Source organism: Polyergus mexicanus, unplaced genomic scaffold (genome assembly GCF_030449975.1).
Source record: "Polyergus mexicanus isolate NDT 795.1 unplaced genomic scaffold, iyPolMexi1.0 SCAF_80, whole genome shotgun sequence".
Taxonomy (NCBI): domain Eukaryota; kingdom Metazoa; phylum Arthropoda; class Insecta; order Hymenoptera; family Formicidae; genus Polyergus; species Polyergus mexicanus.
Genome location: NW_027223400.1, coordinates 1 through 21137, shown reverse-complemented (window position 1 = coordinate 21137; position 21137 = coordinate 1). Strand labels below are relative to the sequence as shown.

General features: G+C 28.8%; 1 protein-coding gene across 3 annotated transcripts; it reads right to left on the bottom strand.

Annotated features, from left to right (window-relative positions):
* Positions 1 to 3476: 3476 nt before the first annotated feature.
* LOC138944053 (osmotic avoidance abnormal protein 3) lies at positions 3477 to 20504 on the bottom strand. 3 transcript variants are annotated; one of them, XM_070314932.1, is made up of 9 exons: positions 20433 to 20504; positions 13882 to 14171; positions 11350 to 11826; positions 10629 to 10941; positions 8692 to 9074; positions 8027 to 8541; positions 6614 to 6941; positions 6217 to 6371; positions 3477 to 4098 (listed from the first exon to the last, which is right to left on the bottom strand). In XM_070314932.1, the coding sequence occupies exons 1-8, from the start codon at positions 20502 to 20504 to the stop codon at positions 6260 to 6262; spliced, it is 2490 nt and encodes an 829-aa protein (XP_070171033.1). In that variant the 3' UTR covers positions 3477 to 4098; positions 6217 to 6259. The 3 variants fall into 3 exon arrangements, 1 of the variants encoding a protein (XP_070171033.1); XR_011448634.1 differs by having other exon boundaries at positions 3479 to 4098; positions 6169 to 6371; XR_011448635.1 differs by lacking the exon at positions 20433 to 20504 and having other exon boundaries at positions 3479 to 4098; positions 6169 to 6371; positions 11350 to 11704; positions 13882 to 14031.
* Between the last annotated feature and the right edge of the window lie 633 nt (positions 20505 to 21137).

Sequence of the window (21137 nt, the reverse complement as noted above, 5' to 3'; positions counted from 1 at the left end):
ATTAAACAATAATTACAATTTATTGCATAATTTAGCGTGTATGACATAAAATAATAATTATAAAACTAACAATAGAAATAAAAAAAATAAAATTTTGTCTATAGAAATTAAATATAGATATTACAAATACAAACAATTTTAGTAGATTATATCAACGTATTATACAGGGTGTCCCATTTTAATCTCCTCAGGCAAATATCTCAAAAACCAAGCCCGAAAGAAAAAAATGTTTCAGACAAAAGTTGTTTGGTTTCGAGGGGGCCATATTTTTTGCCAAAAAAAAAAAAACAAATAATTGTTTAAAAAAATACATTGTAAATAATTTTCTTAAAAACAATTTTTTTTTATACTAATTGATTTGTCTCATTATTCTGTACATAGAAGTATTACGGTAAGATTATCAAAAACTAAATATTTTACAAGATATTTAATTTTTTATATCAAAATATGTCAGATTAAAATATAAAATAACTCAAAAAGTACTTAATAAAAAAATACTTTATTATAGTATTTTGGAAAGCTCTCGATGTCAGCTACAAGAATACTAAATAAAAAATAGGAGTTTCGGTTTAAGATTTTAAAGTTGACTTTCACATGACCTTCAAATGATTTTCCAAGGTCAAATCATTGTCACCATCTTATGGCCCCCTCGAAACCAAACAACTTTTGTCTGAAACATTTTTCTCTTCCGGGCTTGGTTTTTGAGATATTTGCCTGAGGAGATTAAAATGGGACACCCTGTATATGCCGTTTATATATTAATTCCATCTCGAATATAATACTGATTAATAAAATGAATATAATCAATTCTTCTTTATCTCATTATCTCTATTTTCTTACTTTTTGATAATTATAGGAAAACGCTGTAATACCCTAATATATATGTTTAGGTTAATTACTCTCTTACATATTCTCCAATACCATAACGGCTTTCGCTTTATAAACCATTCCTTGTGAAAACATTTGATCATATTATCATATCGATTTCTCCGCATTCGGAAATCATCATTACATAAGTTGCCACACTCTTCTCTTCTTCTTTTTCTCTTTATGGCTTTTTTTGTTGAAAAGTTCTCTAATTTTTTGCTGAAAGCGATGTTTTTGCGAATATCATGCGTACATAAATCAATAATGCATTGTGCAATACACGTATTCACGCAATGCCGCGCGATACGTCGCTTTTTATTCGATATAAACGTCAACGAGACAGATGATTCTCATTAATTCGAGAATAAAGTATGCAATGTATACTACAATGTATACTGTATGTAAAAAATGAATACATTTTAGTACATATAAACCATTGGTTCAATAGTAATAATAATGACATTTTATATATATATATATATATATATATATATATATATATATATATATATTAGGTGTACAACTTTGCTTCCGCCGTTTTTTTCCCCGAAATTCGAGGCTTTATTGTTAAAAACTGGTTATACATTTATGATTCAAAGTATTGTCCACTTCCAATGATCGTGCCAATTCTTTTTGACTTTGACTCGAGTCTTCATTAAGTAATGCCTCCAATTCTGCATCTTCGAAAACCTTCTCTCTTCCACCGCTATGCCGGTCTTCGACGTGAAAATCACCGTTCTTGAAGCGTTGAAACCACTCACGACACGTTCTTTCACTAATAGCGGCTTCACCATAAGTATTTGAGAGCATTCGATAAGCCTCAGTCGCAGATTTCTTCATATTGAAGCAGAAAATTAAAACCTCCCGCAAATGACGAGAATTTGGCTCGTAAACTGACATTTTCAATCGAGAATAACTTTATGATGCAGACACAAATCGACTAATGTTTCTATGGGGTTATGTTGACAGATGCCCAAGTTTATTGCATGACGTCTATGATCTATTTATTTCGACCACTACTTACCGCTAAAGCCATCAATAGGAAAACGGCGGCAGCAAAGTTGTACACCTAATATACACACAGGGTGTCCCATTTTAAAAGTTCCACCCTTATAACTTTTTAGGATCAACGTTTAAAGGAACCTTTAATGTATCTATTATGTATCTATTATGTATGTATTAAATCTATGTATTAATCACTATTAGATAGCCACCTTTGTTCCCTATAACTTTTATTGGAGTCGTTTTCTTTCAAACGTTAATTCTGGAAAGTTATGAAGGTGGAACTTTTAAAATGGGACACCCTGTATATACATATATTATATGTGTATCTAATATTACAATTATATTACATATGATTAAAAAATAAAATTAATAACAATTAAAAATAAAATTAAAAAATTATAAAGTAATATTGTCAATGTATTATATGTATATATAATTCTAATACACTCTCTACTCTGATGAATCATGGAGAAATTATTTTGTATAGGGTCTTTAAACCAATAATTTTTTTAATTAAAACTTCTTTGGAACATTTTGTATTATATTATATATTAACTACAGATTAGATCACAGCGTCTCTTATAATACTCTTATGAATGTATATTTCTTTAGTTATTATAAATATATATACATCTTTATACACAATGGCTTTTTAAACAATTGTGTATAAAGATTAGTTCTTTTTTGTAATTTGGGTCCTTTTTTGGCAAGCATAAGGACAAAAAACAAACAACATAAGAAATCAGTAGCAACGGTTCAGCCATTATCCAACAATATGATAAATTGAGTAATTTAACAATATATTCAAAGATTAGAATACGATAAACGCTTTGCAAAACTATCAATTATTTTTTTTAGAATTTATACAATCTCCTAATAAAAATAATATTAATATAACATTTGTGATATATGTAATACTATAATATTTGACTGCTTTTTCGTTAATCATCCTATAAATAGCAGTCTTAATATTGTTAATTTTTTTCTTAGATTTTAGGTACATTAAAAGAGACAAATCTCAGGTACATTATGAAAGAGATATAAAAATATCACTATTGAATAAAATTCTCTTGATATCTTATATAAATTCTGCCCATTTAAAATTTAATCGTGTATAACGCACTTATTTTAAATATATATATACAGGGTGTCTTAAACTACCCGTACACTCCTTTTCTTTCAAAAACTAAGCATTTTAGAGAAAAACGTTTTCAATAAAAATTGTATGGTTGGAGGGGAACGTAAGATGGTGTCATTGGTTTGACCTTGGATGGCATCGTTAAGGTCAAGTCAAGGACATCTTTAATTTCTTAAATGTAACCCCCTATTTTTTATTGCATATTCTTATAGCTTATCTCGAGAGCTTTCCAAAATATTGTACTATAATAAAGTATTTTTTCCATTAAGTACTTTTTAAGTTATTTTATATTTTAATCTGATGTATTTTCACATAAAAAATTAAATATCTTATAAAATATTTAGTTTTCGATAATCTTACCGTAATACTTTTATGTACAGAATAATAAGACAAATCTATTAGTGCAAAAAAAAATAAATAATTGTTTAAAAAAATACATTGTAAATAACTTTCTTAAAAACAATTATTTTTTATACTAATTGATTTGTTTTATTATTCTGTACATAAAAGTTTTACTGTAAGATTATCGAAAACTAAATATTTTACAAGATATTTAATTTGTTATATCAAAATATGTCAGATTACAATATAAAATAACTCAAAAAGTATTTTATGAAAAAATACTTTATTATAGTGTTTTGGGAAGCTCTCGACATAGGCTATAAGAATATGCAATGAAAAATGGGGGGTTCCATTTAAGAAATTAAAGGTGTCCTTGACTTGACCTTAACGATGCCATCCAAGGTCAAACAAATGATACCATCTTATGTTCCCCTCAAAATCATACAATTTTTGTTCAAAACGTTTTTCTCTAAACCGCTTAGTTTTTGAAAGAAAAGGTGTGTACGGGTGGTCTAGGACACCCGGTATATATATATATATATATCTTTTAAATGTTTATTTTATTTTTCAATATAAATTTAATAAATCCGAGAGTTCAGAGAAAAATTGAGGGTTACTTTTTGTAAATGATCGATGATCGAAGACACAGCGTCTTACAGGTTAAAGTTTAATCCGTTACTCATTAATTTCCATCGTCCTTGGCGCTGCCTTGACATTTCTTTTGGCTTGACTACTGCTACTTGAACCTACGATTCATAGAAATCATTATTTATGACGGCACATACATATATTTATTGAATGATTTTAAGATAAACATATAAAAAGATATAACTATAGGTAATTATGCAAGAATGAAGACTTTTTGTCTGATTAAATTAATAGAGAACAATCCAGAGATCTGTTCTGATACAGTTTTATTATGCGAGACAAAAGTTTAGATTCTTCGATTATAAACATAATTATAAAATTATATTAATAATATTATATATACACGTTTATCGTAATACATTTAATCCATTAATATCCAAAGTTTTATTTTCAAAAAACACAACTTCTTTTTAGAAAAAATTATTTTTTATATTTGCTACGCAATCGATCATTAGATCAATTATCAAAAGGATTATTATAAGTGAAGCATAATCTCTCTTTCTCTCTTTTGCTCTGTCTCTCTCTAAAGCTTTTAAATAAATGCCTTTTAATTAAAATATTATTATATAATTATGATCTTTAAAGCTTATAAGTTTATTTTAAACAATTCATAATTCGCGATAAAAAATTATGGAATTTTATATATTATTACCGGAAGTTATTTAATGTTTAAAATTTTATTTTAGTATCTTTATTCGCGCGTCGTAATAGGCGCGATAAAAAATTAGACTTCGATCGTAAATTGGTTGTGAAATTCGTCAACTGGAACATTTAGATCGTTTCACTAGATTACATTGCGTGCGTATTTCGTATAGCATGCAAAGGGGTCAAACTTCAATAAATTAGAATCAAACAATCTGAGATTAAGATTTCCTTGAGATAAAACATGCTCAAATTAATCAATAATTGCAATTGATATAGAAAATTACATTAAAATTTCTACATAAAATGTTTTTTATATTAAAAAAAAAAACATGTTTATTTGTACATTCGAAAACTGAGATATTATATACAGGGTGTCCTAGACCACCCGTACACCCCTTTTCTTTAAAAAACTAAGCATTTTAGAGAAAAACGTTTTGAACAAAAATTGTATGGTTTTGAGGGGTACATAAGATAGTGTCATTGGTTTGACCCTGGATGGCATCGTTAAGGTCAAGACAAGGACACCTTTAATTTCTTAAATGGAACCTCCTATTTTTCATTAAATATTCTTGTAGCTTATCTCGAGAGCTTTCCAAAACATTATAATAAAGTATTTTTTCATTAAGCACTTTTTGAGTTATTTTATATTTTAATCTGACATATTTTGACATCAATTAGTGCCAAGAAAAAACAAATAATTGTTTAAAAAAATACATTCTAAATAATTTTCTTAAAAACAATTATTTTTTTATGCCAATTGATTGGTCTCGTTATTCTGTACATAAAAGTATTACGGTAAGATTATAGAAAACTGAATATTTTACGAAATATTTTATTTTTTATATCGAAATATGTCATTAAAATATAAAATAATTCAAGAAGTACTTTATGAAAAAATACTTTATTATAGTGTTTTGGAAAGCTCTCGACATAAGCTATAAGTATGTGTAATAAAAAATAGGAAGTTCCATTTAAGAAGTTAAAGTTGTCCTTGACTTGACCTTAACGATGCCATCCAAGGTCAAACCAATGACACCATCTTATGTTCCCCTCAAAACCATACAATTTTTGTTCAATACGTTTTTCTCTAAAACGCTTAGTTTTTGAAAGAAAAGGGGTGGTCTAGGACACCTTGTTTTTGAAAAAAAAAGAGAGAATTAGTACATTTGTTACATTGCATTGAATCAGTGAACCGAATTGGAATTATTAATTATTTTAATAACGCTTTTTTATATTATTATTATTTTTGTTTAACAAATTGAAAAAAAAGATTCCTTGATTAAAAATCTTAATTACAAATTTTATTAAATTCTATCTGAAATCTTTTATTATCTGCAAAGATAAAGCTTGGAAAAAAATTTTTGGTGTTAGGTATAATATATTTTCACTTAATATTGAGCATTATATAATTAATAGCGAAACTCATCTAATGACTGATTGCTTAATAAATATAAAAATCGATTTTTTCTAAAGAAAAATGTTATGCTGTCTTTTCTCCCAAAAGCTCTTTTGAATAAACGTACCTTATATATTTCCCGCACAATACCCCTAGTCTCTTTTTTAATACGCACAGCCAAGATATTTGATGGATGGTTAAAAATTATCAGCAGATCATCAATAAGTTGGCGAGCAGGCGTGCTCGACGTGGAACGGATGGTGACAGGCAAAGGTATCGTTGTTGCGATCTAGCAATCTCGACGACACTTTTCGTTCATTGTCAGACATCCTAACATCAAAAGTATATATAAGGATATACATATATAAATTTTATTTAAGTATAAAAAATTAAATTGTATTTGAAATAAAATTTAGCTAAAGTATTCTATGTACAAAATCTATTTAATTTATAAAAAATTTAAATTAGAGAAAATTTTTGGTAAATTAATATATATAAACTATTAAAAAAAAAAAAGAAATTAAACAGATTCTCTCAGAATAAAAAAGAAAAATTTACTTCAATTTACTTACTTCAACTCTTCCTTGCTAAGGCGAACAGGCGATCGATCGAAGATCATCACATCGTCGTGAGGATACGAAGGTAAAGCTTCCAATATCCTTGGAGGCGGCTTCTTCGTGGTGTTGATAAAAGTATTGTAGATAGGCCGAGTAGGTTGTTCATCGTGAACCCAGCCACCGCGAATCGCCGATCTGCGCTGATTAGGACTATAGTTGCTATTGCCGAGCACCGGCGCGCTGCTTTGTAAATTCAGCGCGTTTAGCTGCAGATAGCCACCGCTACCAGCGATCGGCATCGAATCTTCCGAGCCGCCGGATCTGCTCAGACGATTCCCTGGTTCTATATATATATATTTATATTGTTATTATTAATTATTTAGAGTCCAAAATTTGTAAAAAAACACAAATAATTGTTTTAAAAAAAATATCTTGTAAATAATTACATACTTTTTCTTCAAAACAATTATTTTTTTATATCAATTAATTTGTTTTATTATTCTGTACATAAAAGTATTACGATAAGATTATCGAAAACTAAATATTTTACGAGATATTTTATTTTTTATATCGAAATATGTCAGATTAAGATATAAAACAACTCGAAAAATACTTTATGAAAAAATACTTTATTCTAGTGGTTTGTAAATATCTCGATAAGGGCTACAAGAATATGTAATAAAAAACAGGGGTTTTAATTTAAATAATTCAATGTGACTTTGATATGATCTTAACAACGTCATCCAAGGTCTAATTAATATTCCTATCTTCTTTCCCCCTTAGAACCAAACAACTTTTGTCTGAAAACTTTCCTTCTAAAACGTACAGGCTTTGAGATATTACGATGTAAAAGTTAAAATGAGTACCCTGTATATCTATAATATATTTAAATTGAAATATATAATTCACAATCATTGACAAATCAGATTGCCAATGCTTACAATATAAAAACAAAATAATCAAATAGAGAATTTTTGAAAAAAATTCCCTGAGATCAAATAAAATTCTAAACAAAATTCCCTAATTTTTCAAGATAAAAACGAAATTCCTAAGAATTCCAGGCTTTTGGGGTTTTTTCAGGATGTAAACATGCTCTTATTATAAAATCCAAATTATAATGAAACCTTAACAAAAACTTTAAACATTCTCTTCAAAATCTCTAACAAATCAAACTTTTTATATATTATTATCCACTTATGCGTTGAAAACATTTATATAAAAACACTGACAAATCCAACATATAAAACTGAAATTTTATTTATTAACCCTTGAATTTCTCGAATATTTTTTTTAAAATGTGTGTGTGTGTGTGTGTGTGTGTGTGTGTGTGTGTGTGTGTGTGTGTGTGTGTGTGTGTGTGTGTGTGTGTGTGTGTGTGTAATAAGAGAAACATATATATGTATATTACATATTGTATAATATACTCACCGAAAGTTTTTGCTTCTCTTGCATGTGCCAAAAGAGTATCCACTCTACTTCTTCGGAAATAAGTGTCCACGACATCCCAACCCCTTTTTTTCTCCATATCTTTATTATTTTCCTCGTTATAATTATCTTGATCACTCTCGTCGTCCTCATCGTTGTTGCCGCTATTATTACTGTTATTATTGAGATCCGCCTTAAACGAAGTTCTAGTTGAATGAAGAATATCCCCTCGCGTTACAGGAGCGGCTGGAGGTAGAGGAATGTGAGGAGACACGTCCGGTAATCGCCATCGTCCTAATTCGTCGCACCAGGTTGCCGCCGCCCTCACTGCCGTAAGATCTCGAAAGGGACATCCCGGACGAAGATAAGGTATCATAAGATCGCATAATTGAGATGTCAATAATTCCCTTCGAAGAAGCTCGCGGCGCTCGGCATCCCAAGATGCCTGAAGATCCGTCGCTTCGGCTTCTAGTTGTTTCACTCGCTTTGCCATCCTTTTCAGTGCATCTTCTGTCGATCTGTTATTTCAAATATAGTGGTAAATTATATGTGTCATATTATTAATAAAATAAAATTGAAACTCTTGAGTACGATTGAAAAAGTACAAATTGAATTTCTCTCTCGATTCCAAGTTAAGCATCAAATAACGCATTGAGAATTGAACGAACCTGAGTTGGCCATAGACTTGGAAGACACTACTATTGGCGTCATTAGCTTCCAGCGCTCCTACAAGAGCTTCCAGTTTCTTCCTTCTTTTCTCTCTTCTCCTCTTTAGCTCCACATTGTCCATCTCCTCTCCGCCAATCGTCAGTTTTTCCAATCTTCTTAATACGTCTTGCAAAGCTGCCTCTCTTTTCTTTCTCCTTCTTTCTATTCGTTCCTTATCCGATTCATCCATTTCTTGAATTTCTTGATTGAGATTTTCATTCTTATCTACATTGTTTATCACATTTAATCCCGATTCATACCGAGACTTTAGAGCTTCTAGCTCTTCTTTTAGCTTCTGAGCCGATAAATTTGAGTTTTCGCATTCTTTTTTCAGCTTCTCCACCTTTATTTATAATTTTCTTTTATTTTTATATTTTATATATAATTTGTATTAATGATGCTAATAAGAATCACTCAACTACATTTTTAAATATAATTTTTTTTAAAGAATATTTAAATTCTATTATAAAGTATATAGAAAATCATAGAATTTATAGAGAAAATAATATATTCATGTATATAGGGTGACCCATGTAAAATGTTACAAGCCCATAACTTTAAAAATGTTTGTCGAAAAAAGTTGTTCATGAGAAAGTTTTGAGAGATCTTTCTAATTACATAAATATAATAAAATCGCGAAAAATATTTCAAAAATAATTTTAAACGAAACCCCTTATAAAATGTTACATATTTAGATTCTACGAGAAGAAACAAGTAAATTTTATCTTCCATGTTTGTTTGAGAAATGCTTCTATAAGTATTTAAACTTTAAAGTAAGGTGCATTCAAAATGATAAAACCATAAATTAAATGAAAGATCATAGTTTTTCTATTTTTTTATTTTATTAAATGTGTTTGAACTGTTGTCCATTCTCATCTAAATACTTATTATTTCTTTCTACGAAGCTTGCGCTAGTATGATCCCAGAAATGTTATTTAGGTTAGGTTAGGTTAGGCTAGATAAAATTTTATAAACAGAATTAATAAATATTTAGATGAGAACAGACAACAATTCAAACATTCGATGAAATAAATAAATAGAAAAACTATGATTTTTTATTTAATTTATAGTTTTATCATTAATTTAAATGCACTCTACAATATTTCAAAGTTCAAATGCTTATAACTTTTGATAAAAGCATTTTTCAAATAAATGTTTCAAATAAAACTTACCTGTTTCTTCCCATAGAATTCAAATATGTAACATTTTATAGGGAGTTCCATTTGAAATTATAAAGTTACTTCTCGTCCCTCTTAAAGGGAGAAAGGGGTGAGGGGGGGGGGCAACTTTACGTTTACACAATTAGAAAGATCTCTTGAATACATGAAACTTTCCCATAAACAAAACTTTTCGATTCGACAAATATATTTAGTTATTGGTAAATTGTAACACTTTACATGGGCCACCCTATATACAATAGTATATGTATTTGTATATATATATAATACAATATTATATAGATATAAAATAAAATAATATACAGGGTCCGACAAGTAAGTAAACGAAAGATGGACGTAGATTAAGTCAAACTGAGTAGAAAAGTCTTGAACTATTTTTTTTTATAACGTTTAATATAAGAATTATTATTGAATAAAGTCTGGCCAATCAGTGCCAACCTTTAGCCGGGCGCATGTCGGTAAGCTGCGCGCCGTGAAATGTGCGTCATCGCATATTACCAGGAGACTCACAATCAGTTTGACCCAATCTACCTCCATCTTTCGCTTGGTCACTTGTCAGACACTCTGTATAATATTAATATAAAAAATGAATAATATAATAAATAATAATTACAAAAAATAATTTATTAAAATTATTAAGAAAAAGAGTTTATATATTTTTAAAATTATAAATTATTGAGAGTAATACAAATAAAAAATTTATAAGATTGTTATATCACCTCTTCGGCGTATTGCTTCTCCTTCAAATTTTCTCCCTGTTCCTTCTGGAAGTCCAATCCAATATTTAATTGATCATTCGAATCAAGTAACTTTCTCAAACGTTGAAGTTCCAACTGATACTGTCTGAGAAGTGCGTCTTTGGGGTCTTCATTAACAATGGGCTTGTTCTTGATACAACGAGCTCGAGCGGCATAGCGCAAAGTACTGAGAGTCTCTTCAGCATCAATGTCGCTTGGGCTCACGCAGGCGATCATTAGAGTTCTGGCATTTCCACCCAGACTATCTCGCAGCAGTCTTGTCAGTTTACTATCCCTGAAGAACATTTTTTAATATTTTGAATTATTTCTTCATAATAATTTATATAATGTGTAACTCTATTTTCCATTATATTTTTTATCTACTACAACAATAAGTAATAAATCAATGTGGATAAATTGTGTATATAATATTACATACTTAATATTATTATTTTTGGTCTAATATAAAAGAAATAATTTAAAAACAGTAAAATATGTGACAAAAAACAAGTTTTAATTGGCGATCTTTTTTTGTAGATTTTTCTATATTATGTGATAATCTTTTAAATAAACTTTTTTAATTTTGTATCATTTTAATATTGATATTTGACATTTTCACATTATACGTAAAAAAAAATAATTGAATCCTTAAACAAATTAATATAAAGATTTATACACAAGAAGAAATAATCCTATTTTATACCTATAAGGAACATGTCTTCCATTTCCGGCAGCTAATGCACTAATGACATTCCCCAATGCCGACAAGCTCAGATTGATATTGGCAGCTTCTTTCAAACGATCGCCTGTAGCTCCGGTCCTAGCTTGTCTCTCAGATCCTGCAAGATCGACTAAATGCAGTCGTCCTCTTCTGATAGCATTGCCGTGTTTATCATCGTCATTAATTGCGATAGCTTCGAGTGACAGAGTTAAAACAGCATGACTTCTCGAACTGGCAGCGTTCATTTTCGTCGCGGCTGCTGCTCTTCTTCGATCGCCTTGCTGGACCAACGCGGTGCATTCGGCCGCGTCTTTGACGGTAACCTCGCGCAGACCGCCTGCGACATAAGTACCTTTTGTAAGATCCTCTTTCAGAGTCAAAATCTCCCCGGTATCGTCTTGCAACAAATCACGCAATCGTTCATTGTAGATCTCAAGATAGCTCAGCAACGCTAAGTATCTAAACAAAAAAAATATATGTGTATATAATTAGAACTTTTTAAATTTTAAAAAGTTTTGGAAAAATATAATAAATGTAACTTTAAAAAAAGTTTATTAAATTTTAATTTTGTGTGTGTGTGTGAATTTATTTTAATACCCGTTTGAAACCATGAAAAATAAGTACATTTTTATATATTTTTTTGCAGCGCGACGTGATAAAATTTTTTACTTTTTTACAATATTAATATAATATTATTAACTACTTAAATAAAAATTTTCAGTCTAAAAAAATTTTTTTTTAGGTTATGTGAACATTTACATATTTACGTTTTCATGCATGCTGTGCATGAAAACTCGGATTACGTTCAACGGTTTGACTTCAAATTTTACATGCGTATTTCTAATAAGATTCTGCATCTGCCAACGAAGCCATATTTAATCCGATTCCCTATTTTTTGTTATAAAAAAAAGATGGACTTTAAAAAAAAAACCGAAACTTTTTTTCAACACGCCGTCATTTTCTTATTTTTTAGAATTTTGAAAAAACACTTGGATAGCAGATAGCTATTACAATGTTTAATAAGAAAAAACTTGGATTTTTTATTTTAGATATAATCTACGAACGTTTTCATGCACATCGTGCAGTCATCTAAAATTTGGAGGAGCTCCGCAAATATTTCCATAACTAAATTATCTTTAAAAAAAAAAAAAATTTTTTTTTTAAAGATATTTTTATTTAAGTAGTTAATAATATTGTATTAATATCGTAAAAAAATTAAAAATGTTTATCAAGTTGCAAAAAAATTTAGAAAATGCATTCATTTTTCGAAGTTTCAAACGGATATGCTCCCTTAAATATTACAAGTATACAATAAATAATAATGTTACTGTATATATTATATATACATACATATATATTGTATATATAGAGGAAAGTTGAGTAAAACCGGGTAGGCGGGTCAAACCGGGTATCCCTGTTTTTTTGTAATAAATGCTGTTATCTATGGCTAATTTGTGTTATTAGTTGTAAATTGACGCCATTATTATTTTAAGACAAACCGTACCCCTGTATACACGATATTTCTTTTTTAATAGAAGTTCAAAGTTTTTAGCCCCAAAAAGATCGATATCGAGGCAAGAATCGAGTTGTCGTACACTTTTTCTATATAGAGCATCTGTTTCGGTAAGTGTAGCATTGCATTCTGTACATATTAGAGAGTATATCATATCAGTTTTGATCAGCACTTTGTACGCCGAAATATACAACCGCCGTATTTGTTACTTTTCTTGTGTTGGGGCAAAACCAAATACTTCTCTGATGCAAAGGAAGAGCAAAAGGTGAAAAGAAAATGAAATAAAAAGAAAATGAAATTTAATAAATTTCTTGAAAAAACGATAAAAATAAAAAATAAAAATCTTCTTTTATGAAAATAAAATTAATTGTTTTAAACTAAAATAGCGTAATAGTAGAAAATGAATAAAGACGTGAAAAAACTAACTATTCTCAAAATATCCCCCCCTAGCTCCAATACACTTTCGGCATCGAGTAATGACCGATCTAATCGTTTTACGGATTTCCTTCCTGATTCAACTTTAATCGATCTAACAATAAGTAACAAAAGCACTTTTTATATGTTTGAAACTGGTTATATCAAAATCTATGGAACGATGAATCTATACAACAATCATTTTGATCTCATTTGAAAGATAATTTAATTTTCTACAACTTTTGTTTCGGTACTTTTTTGTTAAAAGATGCACATTTTCCATGATATTTGGAAAAATGTGTAAAATAATCACGATTTTAGAGGTTTTTGAGCGATAACTTCTTAAGAAAGCATTTTTCGACCCATGTTTATAGGAAATTTTTTGTTTAGAATTAAATTTCCTATAAGATCTCAAAGTCTGGCTGGAACGTTCGGGCCATCCTGTGTATACATATATATATGTATATATATATATATATATATAAACATTTATATATATATATATATATATATATATACAATATATATAAATGTTTGTCAAAACTGAATTTAATGATTTAGAAAAATTGTGCTTGAATATACAATACCTTGTCTCGGAACTGGCAGTGGAAGTCGCCTCAAACAAATGTTCCAGTGCTCGCTCGATGAATCCTCGCATGGTAAACGATTTTCCGCAACCAGTTTGTCCATAAGCAAACACGGTACCATTATAACCCTCCAATACAGCCTCGACAATGACCGAACCCACATTTTCGTAAACCGATTCTGTCGTAGCGGATGGGCCAAACGCAGCATCAAATTGATAAATTTTTCCACTTCCACCAGCAAAATTTTCCAATGTGCAGGATTTCGTCAGCGAATCGATTGTCACGATGTTCTACGACAAACATAACAGTATGAAAAATAAATATATATATGTGATAAAAATCAACAAATGATAGCATAATCAATATTACCCATTTTCCGCATAAAATGGTCGATTATTTTGTAGAATTTTAATGATAGGGGAATATAGAAATATTTTTTATGGAATTTTACAAAAAATTGTAAAATTTTACATGATAGGGAAAAATGATTATAGAATTTTATAATATTTTATAATTTTAGATAGTAAACGTAATTTATTCATTCAGTTATTATATATATGTATATACAGGGTGTCCGACAAGTAAGTGACCAAACGAAAAGTGGAGGTCAAGCTGAGTCGAAAAGTTCTGGACCATTTTTCTTTATAACGCTTAATAAAAAAACTATTATTCAGTAAATTCTGGCCAATCAGTGCCAACATTTAGCCGGTGAGCCGCGCGCCGTGAAGTGTGCTCCTCCGAAACTATCAGGCGCGCGGTTCACCGACGTGCGCCGTTATAAAAAAATGGTTCAGGACTTTTCCACTCACTTTGACCCAATCTACCTCCACCTTTCGTTTGGTCACTTATTTTTTGGATACCCTGTATATATATATATATATATATACACAGAGTGTCCCATTTTAAAAGTTCCACTTTCATAACTTTTCAAGATCAACGTTTGAAGGAAAACGACTCCAATAAAAATTCTAGGGAACAAAGGGGGCTATCTAATAGTGACCTTGGATTTGACATTAAAGGTCATTTTCAAGGTCATTTGAAGGTCAACTTCCGTTTTTGAAATGGAAACACCTATCTTTCATTACATATTCTTATAGCTTACCTCTTAGAGCTTTCCAAAACACTATAATAAAGTATTTTTTCATTAAGTACTTTTTGAGTTATTTTATATTTTAATCTGACATATTTTTATATAAAAAATTAAATATCTTGTAAAATATTTAGTTTTCGATAATCTTATCATAATACTTTTATGTACAGAATAATGAGACAAATCAATTAGTATAAAAAATAATTGTTTTTAAGAAAATTATGTCAGATTAAAATATAAAATAACTCAAAAAGTACTTAATGAAAAAATACTTTATTATAGTGTTTTGGAAAGCTCTAAGAGGTAAGCTATAAGAATATGTAATGAAAGATAGGGGTTTCCATTTAAAAAACGGAAGTTGACCTTCAAATGACCTTGAAAATGACATTTAATGTCAAATCCAAGGTCACTATTAGATAGCCTCCTTTGTTCCCTACAACTTTTATCGGAATCGTTTTCCTTTAAACGTTGATCCTGAAAAGTTATGAGGGTGGAACTTTTAAAATGGGACACCCTGTATATATATATATATATATATATTATATATAAATATATATTTAATAAATTAATCATAAAATGGCATTAATATATAAATGGCAAAAATAGAAATGCTTTTAATAATATACTAATGTTACATTACTAAAATTTCGAAGAAAGTTTTCGTGTAGATGATAAATAGCATGCTTTAATAATACGAATTAATAACATAAAGAACATAAAGAATGATTAACATAAAGAATGGTAGCATAAGAATGGTAGCAAAAGAATGGTAACATAAAGAATGATTTCATACAGAATAATTCTAAGTAATAGTACAATATAAAATCCATTCCACACAAAAAATTGTTATGTATAATAATAAAAAATATGTTTGATAATGTTTGGTAACTGCAATGACTCACAAATGCGGCAAATTCCGCGGAGAGATAGTTACGCGGATATAAAGCCACATATAGGAATGTATATTACTGACTGTGAAACTTGGATATGATTATATATATGTATATGTCAGCCTATAATCAACTTGTACAGTTATAAAATTGCAATAAACGATTTGTTGTTAAAGAGTTGCACTTATGTTATACACATGCCCACATACACAGACGCGCGTGCACATACATACGTCGCATGTTTGTGCATATATTTAATTAAATATTAAACAATTTAAAATGGAAAATATAATAATATGTATGTAAAGAATGAAACAAAGAAATGGTTACATAATTAATAATTAATTAAACACTAAAATAAAAAAATAAAAAATAGTTACTAATAAAAGTAAAATTAATGTAAAGGATAATTATAAAAGCAATAATTGTGTAACAGATAAGAATGATAACAATCACGCGCGTTTGATAATATGATTTCGTTATCAAATCCATTTATATAAACGTAATTTTCCTGTGGTAAACATTGATTTCTTAAATTAAATCAGTGAAAGTCGAGCGATTGCAAAATGTAAAACGATGTAACATTCTGGAATCTGTAACAAGAACGTTAGATATGTGCACATGGTCTTTTTATCGGAAAGAGATTTCTTTGCTTTGATATACATAGGTAAATGCTGTAGATAAATTACAGTAATGCGGATTACGTATATCGATGCATAAACTATTTAACGATCTGCGAGGACACTGTGTACGAACACGCTATCTATTTCTATTCGTTATATATATTCTCAGGTCCAGTAGCGTGCCTTAAATAAAATTTGATTTCTTTTTTTTTCTACATAGAAAATATTCATACAAGTTAAATATAGTAAAGTATACATATAAAAAAATAGAATTAATTACTATATTATATATATTTTATATATATATACACGTTCCAGCCAGACTTTGAGATCTTATAGGAAATATATCATGGAAAATGTGCGTCTTTTAACAAAAAGTACCGAAAGAAAAGTTGTAGAAAATTAAATTATCTTTCAAATGAGATCAAAATGATTATTGTACATTTGATAGATTTTGTATAACCAGTTTCAAACGTACAAAAAGTGCTTTTGTTACTTATTGTTGGATCGATTAAAGTTGAATCAGGAGGAACTTCGTAAAGCGATTAGATCGGTCATTACTCGATGCCGAAAATGTATTGGAGCTAGAGGGGAATATTTTGAGAACAGTTAGTTTTTTCACGTCTTTATTCATTTTCTACTATTACGTACTATTTTAGTTTAAAAAATTTATTTTATTTTCATAAAAGAAAAAGATATTTATTTTTTATTTTTATCGTTTTTTCAAGAAGTTCATTAAGTTTCATTTTCTTATTATTTCATTTTCTTTTCATCTTTTGCTCTTCTTTTGCATCAAAGGTGAATTTTTGAGCGATAACTTCTTAAGGAAGCATTTTCTGACCCATGTTTATAGGAAATTTTTTGTTCGGAATTAAATTTCCTATAAGATCTCAAAGTCTGGTTGGAATGTTCGGGGCCACCCTGTATATACCATGTGTCCTAAGACTATCGTATTTCCTCTTAACGACAGATTCCTTAGAAAATTTCAAGATTAAAATCTTAATACAAAAATGTCGAGACTATAATAGTTTTTAAATGGGAAGCGAGATTATATTTCACGAATGACAGGGCTGAGATTTTACGCGCTCAGGCAAGACGAAATAGACATCTTCATAGTAACATTAATTGATCACTTTGACAGCTGAAGTTGAAACTTGTCACAAATTTTTACTCGAATCATTTTTGAAATGCTTTTAAGAGAGAGTTCTTGCATTCATTATTCGTAAAAAGAATATATTAATGCAATGCGTAGAAAAGTAGGAAAACATATAATGACAATGCTATTGTAAATTTATACGATAATCATAATATCATAAAAAGGGTGTCCCATTTATAGAGCATTTTTTTCACTTGTTATTTCGCCGTCCCTGAGCGCGCGAAATTTCAGCCCTGTCATTCGTAAAATATAATCGCTTCCCATTTAAAAACTATTATAGTCTCGACATTTTTATATTAGGACTTTCGTCTTGAAATGTCCTAAGGAATCTGCCATTAAGAGGAAATACGGTAGTTTTAGGACACCTTGTATTTATATATATGTATATATATATATATTCTATATATTATTATATTCTTCTCTGTGTATGTGAGTGTTACATAAATTATATAAAATGTTATAAATAATATGATGGAAAGTGGAGAGATCTCTTATATTTCAATAGAAAAAAAATTTTTTGATTGTAACTTCTCACAGAGTTTTGTAATATTTATATATATAGAGGAAAGTGTAAGATAGGATCAGATACTTTTTTGGATTTGTCTTCCTATAAAATATCAGAGAGTAAAAAAAATTTTGCTGATCGTTAGTAGTCTTTAGCAGACCTTAAATTATGAGAAAATGAGGTTAATTGCTGAAAAAAAAAATTTGAATATTTGATTACCAAGCATATCAAGATCTTTTGGAGAAGTCAAAATACCCGGTTTTGCTCTATCGATAGGGTAAAACCGGGTACCCATTTAAAAACATGTAAAACACCGTGCAGTTACAAAATTTAGATTTATTTTAATCAAAATACAATACAAATATGTATTTTATTGACAAAAATTACAAATAAAGATATCCTTTTATTCTACATTGCTGCAGGACTTTCTTATTTAATTTTTCTTATTTAATTTAAGAGGATATCTTTATTTGTGATTTTTGTCAATGGAATACATCTTTATATTGTATTTTGATTAAAATAAATCTAGATTTTGTAATTACACGGTGTTTTGCATATTTTCAAATGGGTACCCGGTTTAACCCTACCGGTAGGACAAAACCTTTGATTTCTCCACAAAATCTTGTTATTCTTGGTAACCAAATTTTTTTTTAAGGCAACGAACCTTATTTTCTCTAGTTTAAAATTCATTAAAGACTCCTAACAGTCGGCAAAATTTTTTTTACTCTTAGATTTTTTGTAGGAAGACAAATCCAAAAAAGTACCCAGTTTTACCCTACTTTTCCCTATTGTATATATAAAATAATTTTTAATCAAAGTATTTTTTCGAAAAAAGATTGTTTTTCCAAATTATTTCAAATTTAAAGAAAATGTTGAAATCTTTGATTGTATTATGGAATTAAAATGAGTGAGTTTCTTCAAAAAATTTTCATTTTCATTCGAAAAAGTTTCATTCGAATTCCAAAGATTCAAAATCATTCAAGTTTAAAATTGAAACATGAAAAACTCTCTTCGCGTGAATTGTCATATCACTAGAAGCGAGAAGTATAGATTGAGGGCACATATACATGTATGTATGCGTATGTGTATGAAGTGGCATGTGTGTCATCATTTATAGGAAAGATGGTAAAGAGCGACTTAGCCGCACTATCGATTTGGCACATATTCCACACGCCATCGATAAACGCCAGTAAATGCGATGTTATCTGTATAACATGCATTGGCTCGCATACAATAGTGTGATAGTCGATAAAACATTATAATTTTTACTTTTTGAAAATCAAATATTATAAAAGATGATCTAATTTGATCATTCAAAATATAAATTTTATTCAATATAATATAATTATTGAAATATAATATATAAAATATTTTAAAATATAAATGTGTGTGTGTGTGTGTGTATGTTTGTTTGTATACATACATATATGATAAAAAATATATAATTATATCTAAAAAATATATTTGTATATAGAAAAAAAAAAAATATTTATACGAGGTAGAAGACAGAAGGCACACGATTTTTCCAAAGTGAGGTCTAATTGTAGAGTAAGTATGCCTAAATAAAAAAAAAAAAATCTATGACAATCGTGAAGAATCCGTAGCGTCTCGTAACGAAAAATGCAACATCTGCATGCGTAGACAAACGCGCGCGTGTTTTGATGTGGTCGCTAGGCTACAATAACGCGCTCGATATATAGCAATGTCGCTTTATGCGCGAGTTTTCCAGATCGGAAATAAACCAAATGAAAAAATTAATTGTCTAACAAGCCTATAAATTGAATATAAATATATAGATATGCACGCGCGAGTGCGCACCGCCCGCACATACAACGCACGTATGCACGCGCATATATGTACGAAATACATAAACACTGTACGAGTGCACAGAAACAAATGAGAAGAATAATTCCAAGAGTTTTAAAAGTTGATCAGAATTGTCTTTATTTCTTGGTTTTAATATATGTAAATGTAAAAAATAAATTAAATGACATGAAATGGCATGTGATCTTTTTATATTGATTGCTAATAATATGTTATTAATTAATTTATTACTTAAAATTATGAACTTTTTTGTCATGAAATGGAATACAATTATTCGGTATTATTTCATTATGTTTTCTTAAATATGCACATCACATGCGTGGAACAGATTACGATTACTTATTTTTCCGATAACCTTATTTAACATTAGTGAATTAAAATTGAGATTTAAAATTTGCTATATTTTTCAATAATTGATGCTAATGAAGAAACGATGCTACTTCGTCATTGTAGTATAACATACCCGACATCCTTGTTGTAATTCTTTATTGGACATAGGCCGACATCTTACTGCCACTTTTACGGATTCGGACATCTGAAAAAATAAAGAATATCCTTTATGTTATCATTTTATCAAATTTGTATTGATGTAAGTTACATTATTATCTTTCTAAAGTTATTTATTATCTTTCTCATATTTTTAAGATATACAAAACATAATTATTAATATATGTGGAAAAACCATAATTTTTATATATATATATATATATATATATATATATATATATATATATATATATATATATCATGGATCCAGATAAACATGGAAATACGCAAAAACGTATTTAACTCTGAAATTATTTTCTCAATATACAAGTCGTGCTTTTCTATGCGAAATATTAACAGCTAAATTACTAAATATACTTTTATTATTAAATATACTTTTGTATAACAAGATTCCTTAAAATTTATATTCTATTTATAATTATCATATCTCTTTTGTCGTTTTCATTACAATCAAATGTAACTGCACGATTCAATGTTAATTCGAATTTATGTACGAGTAAATTTTCTCACACACACATCTAACGAAATTTTCTAAAAAGTTAAACAATTCATGTGATTGACTTTTTTCTTTTATCTCTTTGTAATATTTTATTTGTCATGATTTTTCACTTTGAGACTAATCATGCGTATGTGTGAGTACTCTGCGTTGATACCACTGCTT

What these genes read in the sequence shown, in the direction of transcription:
- LOC138944053 (XM_070314932.1), bottom strand. Translation starts at nt 20,504, where the DNA reads ATGTCCGAATCCGTAAAAGTGGCAGTAAGATGTCGGCCTATGTCCAAT. An exon ending in ACTGCCAGTTCCGAGACAAG is followed by an intron (nt 11,827 to 13,881) that starts GTATTGTATATT and finishes TTTTTTGTTTAG; the next exon opens with ATACTTAGCGTTGCTGAGCT. An exon ending in CTTAGCAAGGAAGAGTTGAA is followed by an intron (nt 6,372 to 6,613) that starts GTAAGTAAATTG and finishes TTTTGATGTTAG; the next exon opens with GATGTCTGACAATGAACGAA.